This window comes from Pimephales promelas, chromosome 2 (assembly GCF_988280905.1).
Source record: "Pimephales promelas chromosome 2, fPimPro1.hap1.1, whole genome shotgun sequence".
In the NCBI taxonomy this organism is placed as follows: domain Eukaryota; kingdom Metazoa; phylum Chordata; class Actinopteri; order Cypriniformes; family Leuciscidae; genus Pimephales; species Pimephales promelas.
This window is the reverse complement of record NC_142770.1, coordinates 16372728-16394451: the sequence shown is the minus strand read 5'-3', so window position 1 is coordinate 16394451 and position 21724 is coordinate 16372728. Positions and strand designations below refer to the sequence as shown.

Sequence of the window (21724 nt, the reverse complement as noted above, 5' to 3'; positions counted from 1 at the left end):
CACCCTGCCCAGAGAACTTCAGAGAAGAGTTCTCGTGCGTGCGCGCCGCCGTTAAAAGAGCCCAGCGTGCGCGCTCCCCTGTAACTTGCCCCCTCCCCTATATTTCAACATTTCAACACTGTAGTTAAGTTGTCCACCCCGCCGCACGCCCACAACCATCTTTTCCGAGTGTGCCCAGAACATGGTGGTGTTGCTGGTGAACGCAGCGCCCGGGTAAGCGCCAACCAGCGGTGTTCAACTCCTACCTGAAGCCGTTCGGCTCTCACGACACCAGCCGTTCCCTTCAACAGGCTCGTGCAGACAGACAGGGAGGAGAACCGAGAGCGAACGGAAGAGGACGCAACGCGACACAGCTGCGGTGCGCTCGCCTGGCATGAGCTTGTCTACGAAAAACGGACTTGAACTGAGTTTTGGAGGAATGATAAACAGACAAAGTGGGGATTAAAGAGGCGGATAATGTTGGAGAATTGGCGTGGGATTTTAAGCAATGGAGTGTGATCTCATTCTTCTTCTGAAGTCCACGAGTGTTGAACTGCCAGCCCGATCAAACGACTTGAGGCCTGGGGGGGAACAAAAAAACAAAAAACAAAACTTTCGTCTTAATTTTGAACACTTTGCATTGAAACTAATTGAGATTACCTCCAAGTAACTGGTTAAAAGGGATTACACACAAACGAGGATAAACTTAACTTCAGCTCCCTTTGACTTGTCTGAGTGCCTCGATGTCATCAGTATTTTCTTCCTCTTGGAAGTTGAAATCATAAGTGTTATTCGTCTTCTGGAGTTGGCAGATATGCACAGCCGCGTTGCACCCTAGCGCGAACGGCTGATGTCATTTGGAATTGTCACGACGTCAGTTTGAGCTTGGAAGCGTTTTAATGCGCTTTGAAAGCTGGAATAATAACGGTTGACATCCGGAGTGTGTGTTCAGGAAAGGACGGGGCTCCTCCATGGGGATAGGCCGTCTTCTGACCCTCGACAGGGGCAGAAGTGGTGCAGTAACGGGATATGCGCCGAGTTTTGACGGGAAAAGACGGGCAGCTTTAATGTCTTATAAGGCGTCTTCCCCACCTCCGTTTAGGGGATATATTGGACGATTCTTGCTTCTTCGTGATGTCAGAACATAAGGGAGTACGCTGTTAGATATTTCTAAATCATTTTTGTGTGTTTTGACACTAAAAAGGATAAAAGCGGTGCATTTAAAAAAAGTTTTCTCTCAGAAAATGGCGCCTTTTAACAATACTTTCGACAAATAGCAACGTTAAGTTTTGAATTTGCAACGAAGTTAACTGACATTTGACCGAAACAAGTACAAGAAATGTGTAAAATTTAGAAAAATGAAATACAAACTTGCTTTACATTTGCATGTCATTTGGAAATGGAAAGTAAATTCAAACATTGTCGAACATTGGAGAGGTTGTTTGAGGGACAGTGTTAACTGGATTACAAACATAATTAAAAACCGTTTCAGAACACCCTATGTGAAACAACCTCCTATATTTTAAGCCATACTTACCTGCTCTAGTTGTATTGAATGCAAATTTAAAACGATGTGCTCAAAAAAGGAGGCTGAGCGGATGACAGTGCGTCAGTCTCTCGGAGCAAAAGTGCACACATGCGCGTTCACGTGCCCCTGAGCCATAGAATATAATGGAATTCGAGTGCTGACGTAATCGGATAAGGAACTGCTCAAGAGTCCAAGACGGTCCATCTTCATAGTGAATGCACTTGGAATTTCGTTCTGGCTGTACTCTTTTCAAAAACAAAACAGTGTTTTTCATATCAAAATGCCACTTCCTCTGTAATGTCAGCAGTAGGTGATAAGTGATAATTAAAAGTTAATTGTTGTCTCATTGTCATGGCATTGCCAGAGCAGCACCAGCCACTACACGAGACCGAAGTTAGGTGTGATAGTGAAGGGGGAGCTGTTACTGTGCAGATAAACGACAGCCGGGATCAACAGGTGGGTCCAGACCAAGACAACATGGGCTCCTCCAAACCCTGCAAATACAGCATCTCGTCAAGCTGCAGCTCAGTTGTTCCCAGGACTCACCTGAGCAGGCCGAGGAGAGTCCCGCAGCTGTTCGAGAGGTCTGCCGCGCAGTGCTGGGACCCCAAGTTTGACTCCTCCATTCTAGAGGAGGCATGCAGGGAACGTTGCTTCCCGCAGATGCAGAGAAGATTCCGCTACGTCCTGTTTTACCTGGCCACCGCTGCGCTGCTGTGGGGGATTTACTTCGGGATCAATAGCACCAGGTGTGACCCCACAACCTTCCTGATACCCACGGCAGGGTTTCTTGTGCTTTGCCTTCTCCTCCTCTGGTTTACGTTCACAAGGCCGTATGCACGATTCTACAACCATGCCTCCTTCCTCCTTACAGTGATCATGTTTGGCATCACCCTGGCGCCCCAGACGCAAACCGCTCTCTTTGCTCTTTTTGATGGCCAGAAAGCAGGCAATCATTCACTACTACCTGCTTTTCAAAATGCTCCTTGTATATCACCAGTTGGGACATTTTCACTCTGTATGGAGGTGCTGCTTTTGCTGTACAGTGTGTTGCATTTGCCCCTGTATGCGTCGGTGCTTCTAGGCCTGCTGTATTCTGTCCTCTATGAGGCTTTAGGTTGGCTGCAGCTTGCTCAGTTGGATGGTGATTATGTATCAGAGGTGGAAAGCTCAGACTGGCAAAATCTAAGCTGGCTCGGCCCAGGTAAAGTCCTGCTGCACCTGTGCGCGCACGTCATTGGCATCCACATATTCATCATGTCCGAAGTGCGCTCTCGGAGTACCTTTCTCAAGGTGGGTCAGGCGATCATGCACGGGAAGGATCTGGAGGTTGAGAAGGCGCTGAAGGAGCGGATGATCCATTCTGTGATGCCTCGGCTGGTGGCGGACGAGCTGATGAAACAGGGAGACGAGGAGGGCGAGAGCTCAGGGAAACGATACAGTGCAGGGACGTGCTCCGTCGGCACTGCCGCCGCCGCGACCTCGTCCAGCCCCAAAAACAACAAGCGTAAGAAGAATTCCATTCCTCGTGGCCAAATCATTTTCAGGCCCTTCAACATGAAGCGCATGGAGCCAGTCAGCATCCTCTTCGCTGACATTGTGGGATTCACCAAAATGAGTGCCAACAAGTCCGCCCATGCACTGGTAGGACTGCTGAACGACCTCTTCGGCCGCTTCGACCGTCTTTGTGAGTTGACCCGCTGCGAGAAGATCAGCACTCTAGGAGATTGCTACTATTGTGTGGCGGGCTGCCCTGAGCCGGTCCTCGAACACGCATGCTGCTGTGTGGAAATGGGGCTAGGGATGATCCAGGCCATCGAGCAGTTCTGCCAGGAGACGTCAGAGACCGTGGACATGCGTGTTGGCGTTCACACTGGCACCGTGCTCTGTGGCATTCTGGGAATAAAGCGCTTTAAGTTTGACGTCTGGTCCAACGACGTCAACTTGGCCAATCTTATGGAGCAGCTGGGCGTGGCGGGAAAGGTACACTTGTCGGAGGTCACAGCAAGTTTTCTGCATGACTGTTATGAGAGGGAGGATGGACGAGTGATGGAGCGTGCCGGGCACAGTGTTGCTGATCAGCTGAAAGGTAAAACTCAAGAGTCATTTTATCTAGAAGTGTTTTTTTTTTTTTTATGTATACACTTGGGTGCAAAAGTCTAGTGAAGAGGCTTCTGATTTGCATTTTCTTTGAGTGTGAAAATTAATTGAGAATGAACATGAATTTTAGAATGTCTTGCACTACAGCTTCATGAGCTCCATGAGATTGTACAAACCCCAATGATCGTGTTATCCAGTGTGATTTGAGAATGATCCTGTGAACATCTTGTGTGCTTCAGTTCAAAACCAAAACATATTCACATTTACTTAAATATCCCAAATATTTATTGCATTTTTTCTAAATCTATTAATTTTTTAGGTTTAAATTGATTTTTTTAAACACAGATTTGCAATGTCAGACTTTGCACTCCAATTGAGCACTCATTGTGTGTTGCTAAGCTGTTTTATATTTGTGTCGTTCCCTACTTTTTTTATTGACTGCTGTTTCGCAGCTTTGCTTTGATGAAGATAAAGATGATCATCTTTTATTGTGCACCTTGTAGTCTTGTCCTCTCAGGACTCTGTACAAAGGGCTGCAACTCTTCTCTAGTTTTATTGCACCCTCGTTTAATCTCTTTAGTTACTTAACTGACGTGAAACTGTGTAAAACGATTATTGTTTCAGACTTTTTCTTCAGTCTGACCCTGTATAAAGGGCTCCCATAACAGTCCAAAATGAACTCACCTAGTGACAGATACTAAAAAAAATATCAGCATTTAGAGCATAATTAAAACCAGTTGGTTGGTAAAAATGATTAAATTGTAAAATATATTTTGTTTATTATAATAAAGTACTTTTTATAAAAAAATAAATAAATGTAAAAATCATTCAAACTACAGTTGGTAATATTCCTCCTCGTTTTTCATTCTCTGGTCACGGCCAGGTGTGGCAAAAAGCTAATCTTGGCCGCAGATATTTTTCACATTTATTGCACCCTCATAATCTCTTTTGTATCTTAATTGCAGACTCGCTGTCAAGGCTCGTTGTTCATCTGTAGCTCTATTGTATCGCTGTTGTAGCTCTTTTCATTGTGGTCTCCCTTTGTAACAGTCACGCTTCCATTCACGGTTCTGCTTTCTCAATAACATCAATGTCTGTATAAATGCCTGCATCCAGCAGAGCTGTTGATTTAAAGTCGTAGTGTCAGATACAAGCAGAGGTCTCTATTTTTTTTCTTTGCCCTGGTCCTCCTCTCGGCCTCTACCCGTGTCCTTAATCTGAACCCTGATCCTCCTCCTTGATCAGCTACACCCTTCAGACATCCTCTAAATCATGACAGTATACCAACTCTGTAAACGCAATCTTCCTCTCCTGTATTTCACCAGCATCTTTAGATCCGCTCCTTGTTGATGAATTACCAATGTCCATTGGGCATTGGTAATTGGGGGTCCGGGTTCCTAAAAGTCATTCAACAATTAGCACACTTGTTGAACTCATCTCAAGCTCAAAGTAGTGAAGCTGACGTTTGTAGACTGGGTGGTCTCGCAAATGGCCCTCTGCCTTGGTGCCAATCATGTCACCCCATGTGACCGTCTGATACCAGTGGGCGGATGGGTGCGAACAGCGACACACGCTATAGCCCAGCTGTGTGACGGATGCGTCACTGTCTGTCTCGCCGTGAGCGATTCTATTTGCAGTGTTTAATCTGGACGTTACCTGGCTGCGGTCTGACCCTGCTGTACACCTTGTGTGTTCTGCTTTCAGACCGACTGGACACAAGCTGTAAAACTATACACGGTAAAAAAAATATTGTTGGTTTAACTTAAAAAAAAGTAACCTGGTTGCCTTAAAATTTTAAGTTCATTGAAATGGAAAAATTTAGTTAATCATCAGAAACGCAAAATATTATGTTATCTGAACTACATCAATTATCCAAGTTGATTTGACAAAAGAAAAACTGTTGTGAATGTGATTACAAATCATGAAAATATTTTTTTTTTACAGTGTATTTATAATGGTTCATTCTGGGGTTAAGATAGCCATTATACCGATAATAGTTACAATTAAATGAATAATTACAATATTATTATTACCATTGTACTTTCATGCTTGTCAAATGTCATCGCAAATGAATAACTTTGTTGTTTTGTTGATGCAAAACGCTATTATTATAAAAAAAATATATATATAAACTGACCCCAGCTTTTGAACTGTAGAGTAAGTTTGGGTTTGTGTACAGGTGTACTTTCATATTTGCATGTGCTCAGTTTGGCCATAATCCGTTCCACTGCTGTGCTCCCTCACTGTGAAACAAACAGACCTGTGAATTATCACTGCAGCACACGGAGTCTAATTAGAAACCAATTATATGTGTTTATTTCCTCCTGCCTGTTTCACCTTTGCAGTCCCTGATCACACACTGACCACTGGGACCCAGGCCTAGACTGCTATGTTATTTATTTATTTAAAAATGTTTTAACGTTAAGTCTATTGTTAGCCTACCAAATTGTCCTGTGGCGGCGGCCAGAGGACGACTCCAAAAATGGCTCCTGGGGCCTTGCGGGGCCGTGATCCAGCCCTGGTCACCAGATCCATAGTAAGTGTAATATACGTTTTGAGGGTAATATGCAAATTTGGGTTAAAAATGTAAAAAAAAATTACAGCTGAAAGTGAAAGTTGAAGTTGGGTTAATTTTAAATGACATTTTTAACCCAACATTTGGGTTGGTCCATATTTGACCCAAATTTGGGTTGAAACAAGTGTAAATGTTCGTGTTTATATTGGTTATATTTAGTGTTCCTTTAGATAATTGACAGCATTTTACTTGGTTCCTCTGATTAAAAAAAGAATCTAAATATACAAATTAAATGACCATTTTAAATATTGTATATTTTTGTAAAGCAATGTGAGCCAGCCATAGACCCAAAGCAAGTTGTTTAGTTGGAGCAGATCGGAGTGTGTTCTTGCAGATAAGGAGCCCAACCCTGTTCACACGCATGGACACAGTCGTGCCAGGAGATATAGACAAGCTCTTTATTTGGGAAAGAAATTCCCTTCCTCCATATGTCGTATAGACATGCGTAAACAGTCATATTTGTGTCATATACATATACTCTCAGTATATACATGAAGGGCACAGAGCTTGAGCAGGAGTCTGTCCATTGAACACAATCGTTCTCTCATTCCAAGGTCATGAGTCTGGTCAAGCTGGACAGGTTTGTCCAGTCTGTCGAGGAACTTCAGCCACAAGACGAGTGTTTGCAATGCGGGTACAAATACACACAGCTGTGTGAGGCTTTTTCTTTCTTTAGACATCTATTTTCTTGGTTTTGATTTATGTGATGTAAAAGACTTTTTTAATGTGAATTGCAAGTCACTGAAGAAGTGAGGAAGTTAACTGGTTCATCTATCCCAAAATGAGTTTGTTCTATATATAGGAAATGTTTGGAAGGGAAAACTAGCTTGCTATATACGGCACACCATTTTTTTAAGCTTGTTTTGGGGCTTTTTCGCCTAATTGGACAGGCTGGGAACCGTGGGAGAAGAGAAAAGGCAATTGGACCGTGAAAGGACCTTGAGCCGTGACTAAAGTGCAATCACACCATTTATGCACTGCCCAGCCCACACAATTATGGCTCTAACTCTAAATTCATGACCTCATTACATTGCATGTTTAATTCGGCAAATGGATTCTCAATGTGATGTCTGCAAACCTTTTTTTTTTTTTGCACTTCACACTGAATTATGTATTAGCAGAGCTTGGCGTTATGGCCCCAAAAATGATCACAATAAAAAATATAATATCATTTGATATCGATAATTATTACGATAAATGTCAAATCTTTATTTCTTTCAAGTTTCAAGGCAGAATTTTCAGTGAAAGTTGTAGAAACCAGACCTTTAATTGTGGTTTTAAACTACTCTCTTATTATCAGAACGTGACAACATTTAGCTAGCCCACACATTTTTTTACACGTAATTTCTTTCTTTCTGACATTACATTACATTGACATTAAATTAAGTTAAACTGTCATGTGGTTGACTTGGCTTTGACATTGGCAGTCATGAGGCCATTATAACTGTGTCATGACTCATGAATATTTTTCGTGACCCGCTACAGTGGTACTAATTGAATTTGTCATTAAAAAGTTACAATGGCTTCATGTCAGCTAATGTCAAAACCAACCACCTGACAGTTTAATGTAATGTTAAAGCTAGGTGGTTTCTTAAGTTTGATAATTAGTTATGTTTATGACAGGTTGTGTTGTCTTAGTAATCTTAAGTTGTCATGCCAAAGACACTGACAGGTTATGATGTATTGGTTTATGTCCAGGTGTCATAACAAAGACATCTCAAACAATGTCATATTTGCATTAAAAATGCGAATGACACTTAAAGGTCCAATATGTAAGAAATTTGTAATAAAATACCCCAAAATCACTTGCACAGTGTGATAAATTTCCTGCAGTTGTGTACTTGTAATATCCCAAAAATCTCCAAAGTTCTTTTATTTCAGAGAAATTCCAATTTTAAATAAGTGGCCGTCCTGGAAAAAAAATGGCGCCTGTCAATGAAGCAATATCCGCGCTATCCTCGTTTCCGCTCGTACTGCCATAGCCATGACGTAACCATGGCGACAGACATGGACAACTGCGTAGTGAGTAACGTTTAGCGGCACCCAGTTCTTGTTTGGTTCAAACATAGACCATGGCAAGCAGACTTTGGGACAAACAAGGAGAACTAAAATGAGGATCAATATAAGCGTGGTGTTTTTGAGATGCCGAGACTGACTTCCACTCGACAGAGAGCTAGCGTCCGTGACTAACTTGGACTTGACAACTTCACGAGTCACGATTTTACAGCTTTATTAGACACAGGTGAGCAAATGTGCATAAAACAAATCAATGTTATAACGTTAGCTTGACATGATGAAATGAACATGAGAATATGGTCAGTATGTTATTCTAATGTTGATCTAGCTGCTAGTTTCGTATAACAAACAAACTAACAAGTAGAATAACATTATGACTTTCAACACACATTTAAATGCCGTTTAGTGTGATAGTGTAATGTTATACCAAGTGGAACAGCGCTGCGTTTCCCTCACAAGTTTAATTCGTCTAATAAACTGACTTGACTGAAATTTCCTTATTTTTTTATATCCACGGGACTCGCGTGTGATATGTCTCTTATTAGCAATCGCGACCTGCTTCATACCACTGTAATGTTAAAAAACATGAGTGTTTTCACTAATCCATAAACATTATTAGATCCATCAGCTTGACGGCAAGTCCCATCATTCAGCTCATCACTGCGTCATAAACATACGCCTTTGTTATTGTTGGAAACTGCACCCTCTTGTGGCCAAAAAAGCTACATATTGGAGCTTTAATGACAGTTGTCATAAACATACATAAGCTTAATTCCTTCATATTCATAACATATGTCATGTCATGATTATGAAGGTGTCATGTTAGTCTTACACACACCCCTTCAAGTAAAGTGTTACCCAAAATGAACATTACATGTTTTGTCTCTTAGAAATGCACATTTGACAATAACTTGATTCGACAGTATAGCAGTAGCTTGAGTTGGAATGATTTATGTTCATTAACAAAAACAGTAACTTGTACAAATATTGTAACTCAACTTTTATTAAAATTAACCATAGGTCATCTGTAGCATCATACATTCAGATCATGATAACCATAGGTCGAACCGTGCATAAAGCACCTCACTACCATGGTAAAATTGAGCTATATTGTTTCTATGTTATTAATATGAAAAACAGAAGTCTGAATACATTTAGTATTAAATACAAATGCGGCAGCTTAAAATTATATTACATCATACTTTTAAAACATATAAATTCATAATAATATAATACAATTCCCACATTTCTGCCACAATACCATGGTGAAGTTGGTTACTACGGGAAACCCAGTGACTATATCGTGTTTCTCCTGTTTGTCGGCGCAGATTCATCAGGTTTAAACTAGTCCGAAACAGACTGCAACTAGACAAGCAAAATCTGCTTTAGGCTTTGCCTGTCTAAACAATCATGTCAAAATGAGAGTATTGGCTTGGAGAGTATTCACCTAAAACACATGGGTGTAAATATTTTTAGCATGTTTTGAGATTCCTCTGTGCCTTGAGCTGGTTCGGAGTAACAGTCTTGCCAGGTGATGTCATGACCTGTTCTTGACTAATCTAAAAAATCTTCCTCTTTTTCTGGAGAAACGTGCCTCGGCATGTTCCCTAACTCATGCTCTGAAACTGCTGGCATATTTAAGCTCCAGAGGTTTTAGTTTTTTTCTTTCCTTTTCTCCCTCTTTCTCTTAACACTCAGCTTTTACATCACCACACCACTGTGCGTGTGTGTGTTGACACAGCTGGTTGGTTTTGTGTGTTTGCCAGGCTTCGGCCTTGGCGTGCTTGTGAACAGGTCAGGGAATTACTTTGATAAGACACCTTCCTGTAGCCAGAGGTCAGTCGTGTTGTGTGTGTGTGTGTGTGAGTGTGCATTACAGAGCATGCACTGTGAGAGGTTTTTTATGTCTATGTTAGAGGTATGTTGTTTTTTTATGGATAAAAATAAATGCATTTGTGTGTGTTATTTTTGTAACGTGTGCATTAGGCTACATGTTTTCTACTTCAAAAGGTTGACTCAGAGCTCAATTCACACATGCACTGTGACCTTCAAGTTGCATGACATGCATTGCATGTCCGCACGTCAACACACCTGCCCACATAGACGGGACTGTCGCGTCAGATCTGGTATGTCAGATTCCCAGCGGTCACATATGAAGCTGTGTGTGTAGTTTTTTAAAAGCAAAGATGCAGTTGATTTTGCTGGGCAATTATATATATATTTTTTTTTAAGTCTCGATCTGGTGACCGCGAGTCTCAAACATGTGGTTTGGAATCGCTGGTGTTTCTGAGGTCACAAACTATCTTGTAGTAACCAATCATATCAACAACAGGTGATCGTCAACAAGTGGATCTCTGAGCTGGTGTGAGTGAGTGGAGGCAGGGCTAATTTGCGTATTCATAGAACCACTTATACTAAATGAGTTCATAGACTGTAAAAAAATATGGACAAAGCGTCTGTGACGTCACCCATAGACTTTCTGAAGGACAGTTTTGAGGCTGTTTATGCGGGGGTATGGGCGGCGCCATCTTGAAAAATCTTGGGAAATACAAAATACAAATGTTCAGAAAGGATACAGAGGTGGTATGATGTGTTGTGTCGTAGACGTCAAACTCCACTCGGCGCAGCCCGTTATCAGCTGTCAATCAAAGTTAACTGCCCTTATTTGTCATATATTTTAAATCTAAATACAATCTAAAGTAATGAGTTTGAAAAAAATTCACCTCCCTCACAGTTGTCAGGCACTCTGAACCTATCCAAAAATACAATAAAACTCCATGGGACCAACCTGTAAAAGCATGAATTTATGCTGTGAAAACGGACATTTTAACATGCCGTCTATGGATATTTGCTCCCCTTTGGGACCTCCCTCTAGCGGATTTTAGATGTATTGCAGTTTTTCACACTTCCGGGTAGGCTTCATTTTTCAGATTAGAATGTTGCCGCTTGGTTGAGTTACATTAAAGCTTTTTTAAGGCGTGAATTTTTTTTTTCAAGGAAAAAAAAGTTTAAATCTCATTTTGGGTATCAAAGATGAGTTTTAAGGGATACAATGATTGACTACGGGGGACTTTAAAACGTGGAAGATTCGATATCGACTCTTAAAAGACACAAAACGATATCTCTTTCCATTATTTATTTCTACAAACATTGGACATATCTATTAGATGTAAATCTTATTACCCGTCTTCTCCACTAAATGATATCCTCTTATTAACCTGGCGCCTGGGCCGGGCCGAGGCATAAGCGAACTAAGCGGCTGCTTAGGGCCCCATGGCCACCAGGGGGCCCCCCAATTGAGTCGAAATGATGAATTAAACAAGTGATATAAATGAATGAATTACTATGAATGAATGAATAATTAAAGACAAGAAAATTCTGATTTCATGATCAATATACCTCCCTACAACTGCTGCTGTGTCTGCCCGCATTTAAGTCATGCGCATAATCTAGACACCTCGCGTGTGCATAGACAATTCGTGCGCAACTGTGCATAGTCGTGGACTCGCGGTAATGTTAAGTCATGGCACAAAAAAAGGATGCGTCCCTCTGGTGCCGAAAATAGAACGAAGAAAATGAGGAGGAGAAAAAGGGACAAGATAAAAATATGTTTGCATGATTATTTATGATATGTTTTGTGCAGCAATTGAACCATTCCTATATACGGCAAGCCCAGAGGGAGAGGGCGAAAAAATATTGCATACACACATACAACGAGCACCAGTACATCATTACCGGTATTATACCGTAGTAACAGACTTTGTTGGATTCTGTCATGTATAATCTAACAAAGTCTGTTACAATAATAATAAAGATTTTGTGGACCGTTGCACTGTATTGACACTGTACACTGTGTTTTCAACAGTAATTGTCAGTGTCATGAATAATACAGCTTTTTTTGTCACTTTTGTAGATCGGACAACCTTGTCGTCTGTATGCAAAAAACACAAAGGAAAAACTTCCGTTTTTAGTACCTCGTTGAGTAAACTTACCTTAATAGATTGGTCTTGCTTGCAATTTCGAATCTATATCGGTTAATTCAAATTAAAACCAGGGAATCAATATGTCCAACCCAGTCCTAGGATTTACTCATTTAAATAAAACGTGTTAAACGGAGCCTGTTCAAATTTGCCTAAATATTTAATCAGCGAACACACAAGGGGTGAGAGATGATGTGAATCATCGGTGTTGCAGTTCCAACTCTAGTCTACCGAGTGTCTTCTTGGGTTGTTTATCAGTGTGAGAGTGAAAGTGAGACACAGGCAGAATGCTCAATCATGCCATCGGATTATAATGTGCCCTTGGGACAGGATGTGGTTTAATGTATTCAGCAATCCGTTATACCTTTTGTGTGCTTGTCCGAGGGAGAGAAACTAAGATAAAAGTATGCATCTCATCCATCTTGGTCACTGTTCGACTGAGGGACATTGCTGTAGGTTCATGTGTGTCAGTATGACGCAGCTCACTCACCCTGTGCGTCATCCTGTGTGCTCAAGACCAGAGAGGAATAGAGAGCGTGATGGAGTGAGATGGAGAAGAGAGAGAGAGAGACTCCCTGTGCATTCCCTGGCCTGTAAGCAACAACAGAGTTTGGAATGGAGGTAGAGAGTAAGACAAATATTTGACCCCATAAAAACGTATACATACAAAAGAAAAAAAAACATTTAATAGTTCATAGTTCATATATAGGGTTGGGTATCGAGAATCGAGTATCGATTGGAACCGAGACTAACTTTTCGTTTTTCCCGGAATCGTTCAAAAGTTAAAATTCCGATTCCTAGTTTCGATATTCACAGTCCGCCGAGCGGAAGAAGAAACCGCTGAACAACACCAACGAAGAAGCGTCTACCGGAAGTGTTGGCATAACCGCGCGAGTCGAACATGAGTAGCTTACGTCGGCGATCCAAAGTGTGGCTTCACTTTTCTAAAAATAACGAAATCTCGGCAAAATGCAAAATTTGTGACAAAAGGAGTATTTTTACAGAAGGAGTATTTCCTTCAGAAAGGATTATTTCCTTCACAAAGGACGTTGGTTTGCAAGGTTAGCTTAACTTTTTTGACCCTGCCTCTTAATCGAGAATCGTTAGGAACCGGAATCGAAACAAGGAATCGCAATCGGAATCAAAATCGTTCAAATTCAAACGATACCCAACCCTAAATGTATAAGACAGATATTTCTATATAATTTTCTGCGTGGTCTGACTGGAGTGTAACACACAACATTGTCAGTCGATGAGAGTAACGATTTGAGATTTTTTGTGGCATCATGGACGTCTCTCACTTTGTCTCATTTATCTATGTTCTTTTCTATAAAAAAAAAGAATTTTCCCAAATTTATCGCTTTCAAGAAGTCGGGTATCTGCAAACATCAGTCGCGAGTGCTCTGCTTCCAAAGAGAATACGTTGCTTTTTTTAATTAATATATTATAAAGTACTTTATTTACAATATACAATTGTGCTATTTAATCGAAATTGATATCTGGTTTTGTCGCATTCCTCCCAGCGCACCATCCTTTCCTTCACAGTGGTGTGCTTTCATTCCTCCCTGAGCCAAACTTCAAGTAAGTGAGTGTTGTAAAATGCAGTCTACTTGGTGAACTACGGGACATACTTAATATTAAACAGGGTAACACTTTGTTTTATGCTGATGTAGTTACATGTGACTACAATACATGAGCTTACTATAGTAATAACAGTAAATTATGCATAATTACAAGTAAATAACCCCTAACCATAACTAAGTACATTTAGTTGATTTAAAGGCACACTATGCAGGAATTCCGTTTTTGTCAAACAGCGACCCCTAGAGTCGCTGTGGAGTAGTTGTATTTAATGTTACTGTCGTAAATACCACTCACGCAGAGCATCTCTGCCATAGACTGGTCTCTGCACTCTAGGGGTGTGCACGAATTTTCGAATATTCGATCTGTAATTTTTATTCGAAAAATAAAATACTATTCAAATTTTACTACGTTGCATTCCGGGCCGTAAATGCAGTGAGTCCTTGATAAATCCTTAGCACTAACTCGCAGTTATAATTAAATGCACTGGATGGCATTTAATGTGATGGCTAACCATCAAAACTAGCTACCAGATTGATAATTCGCTACTCTACTATCATTACTTGATTCATGAAGATAAACGGAGGATAAGATAGCTTCCGTAACATAGTCAGGCAGACAAAAAAAGAAAGAGATAGTATGCAAGCAATATACTTACTAGTCCAAAAGCATGACAGCCAAGTCCGCATCGGGATACCCCTCCTCCTTCTTCAGCTCACGCCAGCGAGAAAACGCTGGCCCAATGTTGATCCTCGTTCTGCCTTAAACACGATCACTTTCTCTTTTTCTCTGTTTGCTTTGCTCTAATAAAACCTTTGCTTTCTTGTTTTTCTGTGCTGCTTCGGCCATTACTATAACATTTGGCTCGCACGTCCGATTTTAAGAATTGTGGTGGTGGAAGTGACGTATATGCCGCAAAGCAGTCGAATTTTGTAGTTCTCTTTGTTCGCCGGTTACTCCCCGAAAGCCGAAGTTTAAAAGTACGATTAAAAACGCTACAGACCCCGTCAGGCTATGGCAGATGTGTCATTCAACCTATTGTAAGTCAATGTACCATCACAAGAGACTTGGAAATATATTATGAAGGTTGAAAAGTTACCTGGTGTTACTTTAACCTAGGATTAGTTTTCGATGAAGTATTGGTAATTGTGAAATTTCACTATCTAAAATTGCTCATATCATGAATTATGACTTATTATATCTCCCACCAATAATCATGTTAAATAATCAAGATGTTTGACTGAAATAATCGTGTTTATAATCAATCAGCCCTATATGATGGGCCGATTACATAAAAAAAAAAAAGTTTTTGTATTTATGCATTGATGCAGACACGTTCACCTCTGCAAGTAAAAACGATTGGTTTGGTATAATAATTTTATAACAATAATTTTCCGTAAACTTCTTTATTACAGAATTGACATACATGTTTTATTTGTAATTAATCACACTAAATTAATGCTTTAAATTTTCTGTACTTTTTCAGTTTTGTCTTTTGTAATTTATTTGGTAATAAAAAAAAAATATTTTTTTCTCATTCACACAAAGCTTTAAATTGAATTGAGAGCGTCGCGAGCAAGTCGAGGGGTGAGAGAGTTGTGCATGTCCACGGGCTCATCACTGTATCCTAATATGGTGTCGTCGTCAGAAACCACACAGTAGACACTCTTTTTCTCTCGGTCCTCTTCGACTCATCTCTTCATTCCCCGCCCATCTCCGAGAAAGCAAGAGAAATGGAAACAAAATTATCAGCAGAACAGCAAGGACACAGTTCACGGCAGACACGCATGTGAAAAGAGAGCTGGAGACAGGAAGTCAGAAAGAAGAAAGAACGAGGCTATTGGAAAAGACTGAGACACATTCATAAAGAGAAAGCCAAAGATAAGCAAACAGGAAGCGGCGTGAAAACATCTGGCCTAGACCCGACAACATCTTTCCATTCAGCTTAAAATGTGACGTGACCAGATCTTGCAAGATGAACCGCAACTGAACCGATTGCACCCCCAAAAACCTTAAAATTCATTGAATTCATTCACACTGCACTTGAGCTCTTTATCACCTCATGCATTGTTTTTCATCTTTGCTGTCTGCACTACAAAGGTTTCCAGAGCAAGTGGAAAGTTGTGGTTAGCCAGGAGATGAGAGAGAGAGAGAGAGAGTGGGAGTAAGTTACTGCCATCTTTCAGAGGAAGAGACACTTTGACACTCGGGGACAGGTCGTTCTTGCATCACGCTAATTACCTGTGTTAAATTTCCACTGGATCCTTTTGTCAGCCAAAAGATATGTGTTGGGATAAACCAAGGCACTAGACGCATAAAGTTGTCCTCTCTGGAGTTGCAGGGCACGTGACCCAGCAGGGCAAAGACAACAGTTGCTTGGGTCAAAGGTCATGTGACAGGAAGTGAATGCAGGGCAAGCTTGCTGCGATCTGTTACCACTACAGATCTCACACTAAGATGCTCTGAAGCATTGTAGGAAAACCGCACAATAATCTGTGACATTTGAAAGGGTGCTTCCATGGGCAAACTATATGCTTCTACTTAAAGCTTAGGGATTGGAGCAAATCCATCACCCCTAACGTATTTTTGGGCAATCTGACTTGCCTGGAAATCCTCATAACTGGGTACCAAAATATCCTAGAGACTGAACCGATTAGGCAATTGTATTACTTTGACCTGGTAAGTTTAATCTTCTGGAGGGTTCCTGTTCGTCCTTCATTCCTTCACTTCTGCAATGAATGGAGTAATATGAAGGGACTGACTCTGGAGACTTTGGATGCTCATGAGGAATGTCACAGTCAGTCCATGTGAAGAGGCAGTCTCTCAATCTCTCTTTCACCTGACCTACTGTGGGCATCCTGCCCTGACAAGACTAGGCTTATCTGTGGTTTTCTTTACACAGAAAAACACGCCAAATATAAAGAGAGTGTGATGGTGAAACCGTGATTGAATCAGCTTAGAAGTCAGAAAAGTGCACTTGCAGTGAAACATGAAACTCATGTAGTAATACATTTTCAGAGTTAAAGGATTAGTTCACTTTTGAAAAAAACTTTTGCTGATAATTTACTCACCCCCATGTCATCCAAGATGTCCATGTCTTTCTTTCCTTAGTCGAAAAGAAATTTAGGTTTTTGTTGAAAACATTCCAGGATTTTTCTCCATATAATGCACTTCAATGGGAACCGGATGGTTCAAGGTCCAAAAGATAGTGTTAATAACAGTTTCAGATGCAGCTTCAAATGTCTTTAAACGACACCAGACGATGAATAAGGGTCTTATGATGCGAAACGATCGGTTATTTCAAAACTTATTCCAAAAATGTAACTTTTCTAAGGACAAATGCTAGCCTTGCTATATTCTCTGAGGCGCGTTTGTAACGTCACGTAATACGAGTAGTATTACGTAATACGAGTAGTATTTAAAGGAGTAGTTCACTTTAAAAAAAAAAAAACTTTTGCTGATAATTTACTCAACCCCATGTCATCCAAGATGTCCATGTCTTTCTTTCCTCAGTCGAAAAAAAAAGTAAAGGGATAGTTCACTTTGAAATTAAAGTCCCTGTAAAGTCAAAATTAAGTATGTGTTCTAAATTTGTCACACCACAGAAAAATGTGTTATTAGCCACCCAACCAAATTTGAATGATAAGAAAACTTATATTTTATATAATTTTATATTGCTTATATAATGGACTTGCTCTGCACATGTTGCACTTTTCGAAGTGATTCCAATCATATTTCTAGCAATTCAATTCATGGCGAACAGTGTGCAGCTGAAGGAAATCATCCGTTATTTATCTGCTTTATTATATCGGCCTAATTATCCTATCGGCCGATAATTATATCATTAGAAATTAACAGACATTTTCCCTTTTAAATCTTTTTGTTTTGATACAAAATCCCAAGCAGAGCTTTGCTGAGGCATGCTGGGTGAAGTCTTCACTCTGTTAATGGCAATCAATAAAGTCCATCAGGAGATAATTCGCTCTCTCCATCTCTCTTACATGTAGGTGGTCCATCCTCCGATGATCAGTGACCACCAACAGATAAATGAGCTGTAGATGTGCAATGACCTGCTTTTATCAGATCTTTTATATTAATATTTAAAATCTTATTTTATCTTTCGTTTTTGTTCATCGTTTGACTACTAATGAAATCTTTTTAAGTCATGCCAGGAATCAATGTGTCAGTTCTGCTTGGTATAACGTGCGTTTTCTTGTGTTTTCTTGTGATACTTCTGTCAGTTGTGATGCTACTTTATAAGGTTCCCAACTGCACCTATAATAAACAGTTTCTCTTGTAAATGCCTGAAGCATTAGATACTGCTCGAGAGGAAATGGCGTATTGCAACTCTGAGGCGAAGCACCTGCTTTTAGTTCTGCTTGCTTTTTCCCACTGAATTCCACTAATGTTTTTCAGTAGTCACCGTCTTACCGACTAATATGCTGTTTGTGCTACTGTATATTTCTGATTTCTATCTGTAAATGACTTCTAAAAAAATAAAACCTCACAGTGTGTCCTAACCAGGCATACTGTAAAAATATAGCAACACACACTTAGGCCCCGTCCACATTACTGCGTTTTCATTTAAAAAAAAAACGGAGACCTTTTGCTCCAGACTAAAACGGAAAAAAACGAAGACCTAAAACGGAGAAGTTTAGAAACGCTGCAGCTCCGTTTTGCGTTTTGAATCTCCGGAGGGCGTTTTAGTGAAGACGAGACAAAATGGCTCTATGATTGGGTGTCATCAGTCATGACGTATCCTTCCTTGATTCGTCAGCCACCCATCACATGAGGAATAGTCAATCCGTTTCCTGTTTACACCGGCACGCGCATGCCCAGTGTTGGTGAATGGTCACGTGATCCGCGTTTTCAGTTGTTTTAAAGGAGAACTTCGGTGCAAAATGAACCTTTTTATTTGGTCTAATAACACATCGGTACCTAGTCAACCGTTCTCTGAGATTTATTTTCAAGATAATCGAATGTAAAGAGCTTCATCTCTAAAAACGTTTAGCGTATAACGGTAGTAATGGGGGCATTTACTAAGTAAAAGGAAATCGCTAGTTAATACCACTAACAAGGCTCAAAATAGCCCCACACTCGCACAGTAACATAATGAGGGTCTGTACATGCAAAACGAAGCATTGAGAACTTTGTAAGTGTACAGAACGTTTAATAAGAAGATACTTTATAAAGACAGTTCACTTTGTGTACACAGGCAGAAGCCATCTTTGGAAAACAGTCTCGATAAATTGAACCACGAATGACTTGCCCAGTGAGCTGAACTGTATGAAGTTCAGTGAACTTCTGAACTGTATGTGGTTCGACTTATCGAGGCTGTTTTGCAAGATGGCTCCTGTCTTTATACACGAAGTGGACTGTCTTTATAAAGTATCTTCTTATTAAACGGTCTGTACACTTACAAAGTTCTCAATGCTTAGTTTTGCATGTAGGGATTTCTAGCAATTTCTTTTTACTTAGTAAATGCCCCCAGTACTAGCGTATACGCTAAACAGTTTTTAGAGATAAAACTCTTTACGTTAGATTGTCATGAAAACAAATCTCAGAGAACGGTTGACTAGGTACCAATGTGTTATTAGACCAAGAGTTGTCCTTTAATGTGGACGGAGATCAATTCTAATACACAGATAAAACGCTGGTGTGGACGGAGATCGTATTCGTTTTAATTCTCTGTTTTTAAACGAAAACGCAGTAGTGTGTGGACGGGGCCTTAAATTGATGTGCTAAAAATGAGTTGGCAAAATATAATGGGCATACTATCATCAAGGGGCAGCAATGACAGGAAGGTGCCACTTTGTTCCTGCAGTATGGATGGACCCCTTTTCATTTGGTAAACATAGTGACGGTTTTTTGTGGGCGGAGCTTAGGTGGAGGCAGAACGATCCCTCTGGCCGCTTCACTAACGCTAGTTAGCAAGTACTGTTAGCTTATTTTTTTAACAATGACTGGAGAAAAGGCAATTTTATCTTGATGTGTAAGGTCACTCAGTGTCCAGGACCGCGATTGTTTTTTCCAAAAGTTATTTTTAATGGACGGAACCAGATTGGCCGACCTGTAGCCGCCTACACACTCACTCAATGCATGGATGATCTGACGGGTTTAACGGTACGTCACCTCGGTTGAGTGGCCTGACTTCTACACCTAACTTGTACATAGAAACTGAGGGCATATAAATCTTTAGATGCCTATAACTATATGGTCCTGTACAAGACTTGTCTGTACGATCCGCAGTTCTGACGAGCCAGCGCCGAGACGTCAACAATATAAACTATATAAACAATAATTTTCTAGAAATTAAAATTCCAGATACAGCATATTCATTTTTCATCAATTCTTGCACCAAACAACACAACAAGATGACATTTAATAATAGTAACAATAAGCTCCTTATTATGTAGCCGAATCTTTGCTTGTTTGTATTGGCTGCCCCCAGTTTTCATTTTGTTTTGCCTCCAGCTAGCGCCGTGACGCAACTGTGACGTCGGCGCAAAAGGGGTCTATTACTAATGAACTGAATGTTTGCACGTGTCGGTATGTCTGTGGTTGCATATGCTAATGTAAATCAGTGGAAATTCTAGTCCGGGGAACCTTGTGGTTTAATCCCAGGCTGGGATTCCCAGCCATGTTGAATTATTTTATAGCAGTTCCCTGGAAGAAGGCAGTGCCTCCGGGGTTGTGTGTATAGCAAGAATATCCCCTGATCCCAGCCTGCTTTTCAGTTCCCATGTTTGAGAGGTTAAAGGACTATTTATGACTTCCTTGAGTCCAGATCTCTTGGGAGGAACCAGGCCCATATGGCCATCCAGCTCAGACAGGTTCTGACCCAGAAGCTCATTAGCTCTGTTCTGAATCGTGGCTCAGGTCTGCATTAATCTGTGTCTCTGGGCACAAAGAGGCTAAAAGGGGCTTGATGTTCGTGAATGGCTCATTGATGTGGCCTCTGCGGCCCCATTGTGTTTGAACAACTGTCAATTTTATGTGTACAGATCTGTATGTACTTTGGCACCAAGTTTGTTTGGAAGTGAGCCTGTGTTTGTGGCTCGTTGTGGCTGAGCATGAAACAGTGGCTGTATATCAGTTTGCATACTTTTGCTATGTGCTCGACTCGTGATGGGAAAGTACATGCTTTTGAGAAGGAAAACTTGCCACATCCTAAAGTTGCATCTCACAGGGTTTTTCCTGGGTCAAAAATGGTCTTCAGTGGTGGCAGATGGACAGTGTCATCCACAGTACAAAATTAATCCAAAATAAATGCAATTAAACTCTTTGTAATATTAACTTATCCTTTAACTTGTATTACATCGAACAATGTAAAAAGTCAAGTGACCTGATTTAAAAACAACGAAGTAACGCATTATGTAAAAAATGTTTTCATTTTCAACTGATTATTTTAAATATGTCTAGTGCAAGCATATCCGTCTAAATTAATTCTCTTCAGCTTCAGAATAATGAAATTTCTTATTCTGGTGTCACCATTGTCCTGTATATTGGGTTAACAGCGCAACATTACTTTTTTTTTGCTAACCTTTTACAATAGGCTGTCTTAGAGTATCACAATAATATTGTATGAGTTCAGTATTGTGATATCGAATCGTGACATGAGCGTATAGTACACCCCTAGTAGCCTTCAAAATATTTTTAATACAGGATCAAAACCCTGATCGACTCCTTTGTCATGAACTGTCAGAGGGAATGCATTGACGTCACTTTCCCGCCGGAACAACCCCCCTCAGCATGACTGAGTGGCAAAAGATCTGCTTCGTGACTGGATTTAATAGGGGAGACGGCGGAAATTTAGTCGCATTTTATCAATTTAAACTAAATGTTGGACTCAATATAGTGTTCCTTACAACTTACTAAAGATCCATGGAGCCAGGAATCGTGTTGCCTGACATTTATGCTTGCCTGATTTAGACACCGGGGAAATAAAAGCAATATAGACCTAAA

General features: G+C 40.5%; 1 protein-coding gene across 1 annotated transcript in view; it reads left to right on the top strand.

Annotated features, from left to right (window-relative positions):
- Nucleotides 1-80: 80 nt before the first annotated feature.
- adcy9a (adenylate cyclase 9a) overlaps nt 81-21724 on the top strand; it is a 36649-nt gene continuing 15005 nt past the window's right edge. The window contains exon 1 of the mRNA XM_039694695.2: nt 81-3596. Coding sequence (XP_039550629.2) covers nt 1859-3596 — 1738 coding nt within the window. The 5' untranslated portion in view covers nt 81-1858. The remainder of the gene's footprint in view (nt 3597-21724) is intronic.